The sequence below is a fragment of the Littorina saxatilis genome, linkage group LG16 (genome assembly GCF_037325665.1).
Source record: "Littorina saxatilis isolate snail1 linkage group LG16, US_GU_Lsax_2.0, whole genome shotgun sequence".
In the NCBI taxonomy this organism is placed as follows: Eukaryota; Metazoa; Mollusca; class Gastropoda; order Littorinimorpha; family Littorinidae; genus Littorina; species Littorina saxatilis.
The window spans coordinates 48,176,790-48,187,046 of record NC_090260.1 but is presented as its reverse complement, the minus strand read 5'-3'; the positions used below and the strand labels follow the sequence as shown (position 1 = coordinate 48,187,046).

General features: G+C 42.6%; 2 protein-coding genes across 4 annotated transcripts in view; one reads left to right on the top strand and one right to left on the bottom strand.

Annotated features, from left to right (window-relative positions):
* LOC138951405 (uncharacterized) overlaps positions 1-1,023 on the bottom strand; it is a 2,228-nt gene extending 1,205 nt beyond the window's left edge. The window contains exon 1 of the mRNA XM_070323015.1: positions 1-1,023. This exon is cut by the window's left edge and continues 832 nt beyond it. Coding sequence (XP_070179116.1) covers positions 1-566 — 566 coding nt within the window. The 5' untranslated portion in view covers positions 567-1,023.
* Positions 1-5,286, top strand: part of LOC138951129 (nose resistant to fluoxetine protein 6-like) — a 32,107-nt gene extending 26,821 nt beyond the window's left edge. For 2 of the 3 annotated variants that reach the window (XM_070322776.1, XM_070322775.1), the window contains 3 exons: positions 3,289-3,487; positions 4,231-4,373; positions 4,782-5,286. In XM_070322776.1, the coding sequence (XP_070178877.1) occupies positions 3,289-3,487; positions 4,231-4,373; positions 4,782-4,910 (471 nt within the window). In that variant the 3' untranslated portion in view covers positions 4,911-5,286. Of the gene's footprint in view, positions 1-3,288; positions 3,488-4,132; positions 4,374-4,781 lie in introns of those variants that run through there. The other variant, XM_070322777.1, reaches the window with a different exon arrangement.
* The last annotated feature ends 4,971 nt before the right edge of the window (positions 5,287-10,257 follow it).

The window sequence follows — 10,257 nt, the reverse complement described above, 5'->3', positions numbered from 1 at the left end:
CTTGTCTCTTCCCATCCCAGAGATTTTGCATGAGTTTCAAATCGGAACAAGTATGAGTCTATATCATCTTGCTGTTCCCTGAATGCAGGGAGCCTGGGGTAAATAGGGCGAGCACCTACATTAGAGTGAGAATCCCGACCATTTTGCGGTCCACGCGACCCAGCACTAATTTCAGCCTGCCTAATCTCAAGTTCTCTTTGCTTTAATTGGTGTTCTCTATCTCTGTCTCTTTCTTCTCTTTCCAATTCTTTTTCTCTTCGTCTTTCTTCAATTTGTGCATCTTCCCTTTCTTTTTGTCTATCTGATTCTTTTTGTCTTTCTTCCCTTTCTTTTTCTTTTTGTCTCTCTTCCAGTTCTAATGCTTTTAGTCTTTCTTCCCTTTCTTTTTCTTTTTGTCTCTCTTCCAGTTCTAATGCTTTTAGTCTTTCATCTTTTTCTCGTTTTCTCTCCAAACGATCAAAACTCTCTTTCACGTATTTCTCACGTTTATCTGCAGCCAGACCCAAAGTCTCTGCCTGTTTAACAAACTTTTCAAACAACGCATCATAATCATCTTCGCTCTCCATTGTGTAAGTTTTGAACTTTCAAAATCACACCAAAATATGTCCAAGTTTAGAGAAAAGTTTTGAAAAAGTTTCAAATAATAGTGCAAGTTCAAGTAATCTACTTGAAATCTGTCAAGTACCACAAATAATCTTTGACCAGATACAATAGTCAACACAAGACTATATCCAAACACGTTTTGGCGTAAATCTCACGCAAAAATATCCAACAGTTTTAATCAAAGTCAGATACTCAGTTAATGAAGTCAAAAACGAATCTTGGTTCAAAACATATATACATGTACAAACAAAACAACAACCCCAAACCACAAATAAGAGGAAAAATTCAAAGTTCAAAAATGCAACACAAGTAAAGACTTAAGACTAATCAACAAACTAAGTACTAAATCAGAAAATCAAAGCCAAAATAAGTCAAGTCCAACTAAAGAAAACGCAGTTGGAAGCAAAATAAAACGAAGTTCCAACAACAATTTATGAAGTGAAACAATCCATATTAAACTAAAAAAAAAATCAAAGTTTTAAATAGTAGTTTAAAACAACTATATTATACAACTACTAATGAAATTAACCTAATTTAAATCAACAAGACAACAAAAAATGTAGTTGGAGGCAAATAAAACAAATTCCACAAAAAAAAATATTAAAGTGACACAATCACTCCAAACAGCAGACTAAATTAAGGCAAAAAAAAATTTAAAGTACCTAATCTACTACCATAGCAAATAACAAATCAAAAATAAACTAAAACTTGAACTAATTAAAGTCTATATCAAAATATCACAACTAATTACCTTAATTATTTACAACAAACCTACAAAATCAACAAACCTAATCAATCACCCTAACAAAAACAAAAACAAAAATTCAAAATCAAATTAGAAAATTTCAAAGTCAAAAAGAACAAAATTAATCAAAGTTAAACAACTTAACAAAGGCAAAGGGCAATAAACAACAGATAGATCCCTATTCCAAAGCAGAAAGAAAAAATGTTCTAACTATTTTACAAAATGAAGACACAGAAAAGAGCAAGGAAAGAGAAATGAAAGACCCCACAGGAAGAAAAATGAAGTTAATCCCTCAGTGCTTAGAACTGTACAGTAAGCACTACCGTAAAACTGGAGACGGTAACAAATACAAAACAGGACATGAACGACACAACTACTCAATCTGAAAAACTCTGTCTGCGTGACCTACTGCCAAAAATTCTAAAAATCCAACACAGGGGACAAAATTAAATTTAGCAAAGCAAGGAAACAACTACAAATTTTAGCTAACACAGAGTTATCGGGGTCACCAAATGTTACGGCTGGAATTTACGTGTGTATGTCTGTATGTATGTCTATTCACTCCTATCAGAAATTGTGCATGCTACTCTCTGTTTACTATCTAGCCTTCACACACACACACACACAACACTCCAACCAGGCACAAAGACAAGAACACAGTATAGCCCTTTGCCCCTGCACCTCTATTAGAATGTTCAATAACACAACATAAACATATTATTATACATCCATTCTACAGATCACTTTCGCTCAACATGAAAGTTCTATTTCTGTTAACACACAGAAATCTAACTGCACAAAATTACATACATATTACTTTGTCATGCAGTCTACAGTTCACGTGCACACACGTATAACACTTTAGGCTTTGTTCCGTGAAAGCCCGTCTGTCTCAAAACACACGAAGTCATTGTCTCAAACAATACTTCTGTTACTATTCACTTCTGTTATACACAGATGACAAACCCCACGACGCTCGACGTCTCGTGGTTATTCACTCGGGAAACGTATCTCTGTACAGCTATCACGCTGGTTAAATTCTCTCAGTCGTACTCACAATATACAGTGGCACGCACTGCTTCACCCCACCCACACAACTGACTCGTGTGGTGAAATGGGACGGGGTTCCCGTTTCGCAGCGCTTCACGCCGTCTCCCCTCCTGTATTCCCACAGCTCACGGCTGGAGCGTGAGGGTAGAACCTCCCGTCTGTTCCCCAAACTTCCGCGACCCCTCTCGGCCCGGGATGCTAAAATACACAAGTTTAAACTACCATAAGTCTCCATACTTGAATAAACTTTTATGACATTCTTTATCACTACCGTCAACTAACTTATGCGGTTACAGTATATACACCCGCTTACTCATAAGCGACTTCATTTCCGAAAAACATGTAAACATTCCCTTTTCAACAATGGCTGACATCAACGCACGCTTTTCAGCCAATTCATACATGACTCTCCCGGTCATTTCTCAAGTCAATATTTCCGAGCAAAATAATATCTTCGAGCAAAATATCAATTCAATAAATACCTGTAAACACAGCAATTGAATCCACCGATTCAATACCGGCACGAGTCTCCAAACGACCTCTAGCGCCCGGTGAGAAACTTTACAATCAGGAGACACTTCTTCTCCTGTCGATAGTCTGCAAAGCTCTGCTGTCTAATCTATCTACAAACGTGACCTCAGTCAATACTCCTCTCTGATTGGTCACATCCCACTGCATTGCGTCAACGACATCTCACCGTGCGGTGTCTACTCGAAGTTCGTGGCCCATGAAACTTTGTACACCTGCGTCACATAACTCCAATATACATTATGTGCAAATCCGTTTGTCACACAGAGTTTTATTTGCGAATCGAATTTTTCTTTTCAGAAGACAGTTTTTCTAGCAAGATCCGATGCCAGATGTTAAATGTTGGTGCTGTCGTGTTTCAGATGTCTGTGTTCCTGGGCTGGACTATGGCGACGTGTGTGGGGTTGGTGCTGGTGTACGTGCTGTACGACAACGTGGGCGACCTGACACACGGCATCGAGTGGTCGCCGTCACAGTACGCGACGTACGAGGCGCTAGGCAAAGTGGTGTGGGCCGTCTGTGTGGCCTGGGTCGTCTTCGCCTGTTGCACGGGACACGGAGGTGTGTGTGTGTGTGTGTGTGTGTGTGTGTCTGTGTGTGTGTGTGTTTGTGTGTGTGTGTGGAAATGTGTGTGTGTGTGCGCGGATATGTGTGTGTGTGTGTGGATATGTGTGTGTGTGTGGATATGTGTGTGTGTGGATATGTGTGTGTGTGTGGATATGTGTGTGTGTGTGGATATGTGTGTTTGTGTGTGTGTGTGCTGTGTGTGTGTGTGTGTGTGTGTGTGTGTGTGTGTGTGTGTGTGTGTGACGCGTTAGACATTCTACGTCAACATCCTGCTGTCGGGGAGTGCATGGGCCTCGCTATCCTGCTGTCGTATAATGACGTTTCTCACAATTCTCTATGACGTACACAGGTTTGGTCAACACCTGCAGTTATGGCGTGCATGGGCTCCGCTATCCCGTCTGACGTAGAATGACGTTTCTCGCAACTCTTTATGACATACACAGGTTCACAGGTTTGGTTGACATCCTGCTGTCATGGCGTGTGTGGGTCCCGCTGAGGACTTTTTTTTAACAGTTCAGTGCCCATGACGTTATTTGCAAGGTTTGTCAACACACCGTGTTGTCGTGGAGCGCGTGGACCCCGCTGTCCCGTCTGACGTTGAATGACGTTTCTCACAATTCTCTATGACGTTTCACACAGGTTACGTCAACACCGTGTTGTCGTGGCGGTCGTGGGCCCCGCTGTCCCGTCTGATGTAGAATGACGTTTCTCACCATTATCTATGACGTTTTACACAGGTTACGTCAACACCGTGTTGTCGTGGCGGGCGTGGGCCCCGCTGTCCCGTCTGACGTACGGCGTGTACCTCCTCCACCTGATCGTGGTCAGCACGCTGGCCGGCAACCTCAAGAAACCTTTCTACATGGATGGATGGACAGGGGTCAGTGGTTTGGTCTCTTACACCTCGGGGCCCAGTAGTTCAGTTCGTAGAGCGCTGACGGCTGTGTGTGTGTGTGTGTGTGTGTGTGTGTGTTTGTGTGTGTGAGTCTGTTTTTGTGTGTGCGTGTGTATGCGAGTCTGTGTGTGTGTGCGTATGTGAGCCTGTGTGTGCGTGTATGTGTGTGCGCGTATATGAGTCTGTTTGTGTGTGTGTCTCAGTGTGTGTGTGTCTCAGTGTGTGTGTATGTCTGTGTGTGTGTGTGTGTGTGTGTGTGTGTGTGTGTGTGTGTGTGTGTGTGTGTGTGATTTTCTTCTCCTTTACTTTTGTTTTTTTATTTCGCTTCTTCCTTCTTTAAAGTAAAAACAAGTTTCTTTCAACAGTCAATAACGACAACTCTTGACATTGCAGGCGTGCTTCACCATTGCTGTGACGGTGTTGTCGTTCCTGACTGCCTTCACCTTCTCCATGCTGATCGAGGCTCCCACCCTGGGTCTGGAGAAAGCCGTGCTGGGCAACATCTTCCACAAGAAAAAGTAGTCCTTTCAGAACAGTGTAATGCCTAGTTACAATAATCCATAAGCAAGAAAAAGTAGTCCTTTTAGAACCGTGTTAACTATGATAAAGTTAATTGTTTAGTTGAAGGATTTGCTGTTGAGAAAACAAAATATCATTTGTGACCCTCCACCACGAAATGAGTCGCATGTCACCTCGCGCGGTTCTGCGCTAGGCTTAATATAAGTCCGGGGAGTGTCTGGTAACACTGAGGGTCACCTTAGTTACAGGCTTATAACTCAAACTCTTTTCTAAAACGGGTTTCACCACTGGATAGAGCATAACAAACAAGAGGCGAAGCCTTTAAGGCTCACGTAAGAAATACACAAACAGTAACACAAACTCAATCACTCCGTCACACATACACACGGTGTACCCCCGTTTCCACAGGTTTGGTTGCCTAAATCACCCTAAGGCAACCATCCACACGTGGATGGCAACCTAAACTCTGGATGACAACCTAATTGTGTGGATGGTCGCTTCATTTAGCACACACACACACACACACACACACACACACACACACACACACACACACACACACACACACACACACACACACACACAGTAAGCATAGGTGACACTGTGCAAGAAAGCGAGACACTAGATCTAGATCTGTCTGTCTGCATGTAGCCTACTTACAGGGACACGACTGCCAACTAGTCTCGGCCCGCTCAAGATAACAATGACCAAGACTTTCAGTAATTCCTTCGCGTGACGCCATAATGTGACGTCTTCAAATGACGAAATGTTAAAGTTTCTACCACAGACATACACACGCACACACACACGCACGCACAGACAGACAAAGTTACGATCGCATAGGTTACACTTACGTGAGCCAAAAACCTTTAGGAAAATGTAAAAATATGAAAATCATGCAAAGGTGACATGCGACTCATTACGTGGTGGAGGGTCACATTTTTGTATTCCGTTTTGTTAATATTAATTAAACGTTCCTGAAACTTTTTTTCTGTTTAAACTTTTTGAGTTTGGAGCGTTAGCTGTCTGCTTCGGATTCTGACTTGTGTACACTTAGTGAAACTGTTGCGTGAAAATCAAGGGTCTGTCAAATGCATGACAATTAATACCATTGGCAGAAGCGTCTTGTTGAGATTCAGCCTAGCATGAATTTGTGTGCAAGTTACTTAGAGTTCGTCTTTAGACTTCTATATCATCTTCTTCTTCTTCGTTCATGGGCTGAAACTCCCACGTTCTCTCATGATTTTTGCATGAGTGGGTTTTTACGTGTATGACCGTTTTTACCCCGCCATTCAGGCAGCCATACGCCGAATTCGGGCGAAGCGTGCTGGGTATTTTCGTGTTACTATAACCCACCGAGCTCTGATATGGATTATAGGATCTTTTCCGTGCGCACTTGATCTTGTGCTTGCGTGTACACACGCAGGTCTGCACATAAATTGACCTGGGAGATTGAAATATATCCCAGGCGGACGCGGCCGGGATTCGAACTCTCGACCTTCCGATTAGGAGGCCGATGTCTTAATTACCACTACGACACTGCGCCCGTCGGACTTCTATTTAACATCAGACAAATAGTTGATCTTCTCGCCGACTTGTAAATAATGTTGTAAAGCTGTTCTGGCGTTTGGCAATTTTCACAAGGGGAAGTTTCCCTTTGTGTGTTTCATTTTAGGTGGGGTGGAGGGGGGTGGATTATGGGTGCTGTTCCACCGGCCAGACACTTCTTCGTGACCGGCACGGATGGCCTAGTGGTAAGGCGTCCGCCCCGTGATCGGGAGGTCGTGGGCTCGAACCCCGGCCGGGTCATACCTAAGACTTTAAAATTGGCAATCTAGTGACTGCTCCGCCTGGCGTCTGGCATTATGGGGTTAGTGCTAGGACTGGTTGGTCCGGTGTCAGAATAATGTGACTGGGTGAGACATGAAGCCTGTGCTGCGACTTCTGTCTTGTGTGTGGCGCACGTTATATGTCAAAGCAGCACCGCCCTGATATGGCCCTTCGTGGTCGGCTGGGCGTTAAACAAACAAACAAAACACAAAAATAACTTCTTCGTGTCAAACCAAACTCCTCGCTGGTTATGACAGGGGAATAAATGGCCTTGCTATAAGTCCCGATTTGTGTAAGGTAAAACGGCTCACCACAAAGATATGCACTCTTAGGCATCAATCTACTTAGTTATTGATTCATTTGGTTATTCGCTTTTCTTATGTATTGATTATTTTTATTTTATAGATTAATTGATTTCTTTATTCATTTTCCTGATGCGATATCAAGGTGAAAATAACGAAACATTCTGTCCTGGGTATATTATAATTAACTTCTTGATTTTAACGCATCTGTTTGTTTAATCATGCATTCCTCTATTGTTTAGTTTTTTTGGTTTAATAATTAATTGATTGAATTAATTCATTAATAATTGTTTTAATTCAAAATTGTTTCAGGATATATTTATGTACTTATTCTTTTTTATGATTAATTGATTTAATTTTTATCTGATGTTTTAATGTATTGAGTTGTATTTCTTTTAATTTTATAACACTTTAGTCATGAAATACAAGTTTAGCAGAAATCAGTATTTTCTCTTCATGCCTTTTTTCTTGTGTGGGTCCACAAAAATCATGAAGGATATAATGTTTTTTTATTTTTTTTAATTTTTTTTATGATGGATCAAATGTTGTTTTTAGTCATTTCAGAAATGCAAAATAACATTTCATAAGTAAAAAAAGATATCGTCTCGAGCTCCTCTTTCTAAAAGATATAAATATATACTAGATGATTACCCGCTTCGCCGGGTACCGGCTTCGCCGGGAAGAAGTAGAGCCGAATACCAGGCTGCGCCTGGGACCCGGCTCTACCGGGTGTACGCCGGCTTCGCCGGCGCACAAAGGAAAGGGGATAAACGCGCAAAACACTGGAGACCTTCTAAAAATAGTAACGTGCAGTGACCTTCTAAAAATAGTAACGTAGTAACGGGAATATGGATTGACGCCACACGGAGGAAGGGAGATAATCGCGGCTGAAAACACTGGAGAAGATAAACAAGAGTGTTGAAATATTTCATCGATGAGGTTGTGTCCGGGGTGTAGCTGAATACGGACTCCAAATTTGAAAAAGATCCACCGAGAACTTTGGCCGTGCATCGCGGACACACACACACACACACACACACACACACACACACACACACACACACACACACACACACACAGACAGACAGACAGACACAAGTCGTATATATATATATATATAGATATGTGTGTGTGTGTGTGTGTGTGTGTGTGTGTGTGTGTGTGTGTGTGTGTGTGTGTGTGTGTGTGTGTGTGTGTGTGTGTGTGTGTACCCCCGTTTCCACAGGTTTGGTTGCCTAAATCACCATAAGGCAACCATCCACACGTGGATGGCAACCTAAACTCTGGATGGGAACCTAATTGTGTGGATGGTCGCTTCATTTAACACCGTTAAATTGACTTTTTTGACGGAAAGAATGTCATAACAATGTTCAAAATGACATTCTTTCCGTCCTCTATAGGCGACGAAATAGGTCAAATTTTGTGCATTTTTTAGTGCAAAATTCTTCGATGCCGGAGCGAGTACTGCACCCAGTGCTGTTGTAGTGCAAGTGCACTAGAAAGGCACTACACCCAGTGCCGCCTCTTAGGTAACCATCCACACTTTAGGTATGTGTGTTCGTATGTGTGTGTATATGTGTGTGTGCGTGTGTGTATGTGTGTGCGGGTGTGTCTGTGTGTGTGTGTGTGTGTGTGTATGTGTGTGTGTGTGCGGGTGTGTGTGTGTGTGTGCATGTGTACGTGTGCGTGTGTGTGTGTGTGTGTGTGTGTGTGTGTGTGTTTCTGTGTGAAAGATTTGTTTCAAAATTCTTTGAAAATGTCTCACTCTCGACAGAAAGCAGCCAGGATGTTCCCGTTCGGTGAGCGTTCAAATGGAAGTATGCTTGCACTGTATGTAGAAGCTCGGGGAGCTCAGTGATGGTTTACGGGAGGCTTACTGTGCCTTTAACAACAGCTAACAAGAAAAGCAAATGCTTACACACGACTTACCTTCGTTACCCCCGCCCCTCCCTGAACCACCTTACCCCATAGAAGACTCCCTCCCTTTTAAGACCCCCAACAAGACATTTTCAAGACCCAGTTTTATCAGACATTCTGTTGTAAGTTTACCCTCATTCAGACATTGTAAGACCCGATTTTCTTAGGGTTGTGTAGGTCTTTTAAGGCGGATTCCAATACCAATGACCCCCCTCCCCCCACCCCCCAAAATAAGCTCTTCCAAAACATCCGAGATGACCTCAACGTTTACTTTTTATGAAACGAACATGACCCTGCAGTGACCCCTAAGATTTGACGAGGGTCAACCAAACTGGGGACTTCGTGAGATCATCAAACCCTAAACGTGTGCAAAGTTTCAAAGGTCTAGCTTGAAAAACGTCCGAGATAACCTCAACGTGCATTTACTTGTCCACGGCCGGACACTCACTGACCAATCACTCAGGTGAGCCAACCATACTTGTATCTCAAGCGCTTACTTCCCTTTGTTCTGAGATCTTTAAATCGCGCTCTACCTTATTCATTTATTTCAGATTCTGCATTGGAACGGCCAGTGTGGGGTTAGTTAGGGACACACTTTGTTTTTCAAGCCTCTCGACTGAGCCATGATTCTGCATTGGAACGGCCAGTGTGGGGTTAGTTAGGGACACACTTTGTTTGTCAAGCCTCTCGACTGAGCCATGATTCTGCATTGGAACGGCCAGTGTGGGGTTAGTTAGGGACACACTTTGTTTTTCAAGCCTCTCGACTGAGCCATGATTCTGCATTGGAACGGCCAGTGTGGGGTTAGTTAGGGACACACTTTGTTTTTCAAGCCTCTCGACTGAGCCATGACATTGAGTCAGACTGTCAAATTTGCCCACTTCAAACTTTGTTCTCTAATAAAACGACAAAACAATACTAGTATACTGTACTACTCAAACAGTATTGTTTGGTCTTTTCATTTCTCGCTCACACACGCACTCGCCATTATTTCGCTTTTGTTCTGTAATATGCCTAATGACTTACGTCCCTTGTTCCTGCAGTGTAATGGCCAGTTTGTTCAAGTCGTGGTGGACTCCGTTACATCTTGCGTTTGTGTGTGTGTGTGTGTGTGTGTGTGTGTGTGTGTGTGTGTGTGTGTGTGTGTGTGTGTGTGTGTGTGTGTGTGTGTGTGATTAGCGAGTAAGGCCGTAGTTTTAGTATTGAGACCAGCAGACACAAGTTCATTGTATTTGTGATTTTTATGTTTAAATGTTTTTACTCCTTCTCATTCCAGCTCCTGTGATATCTCTGACGATAAG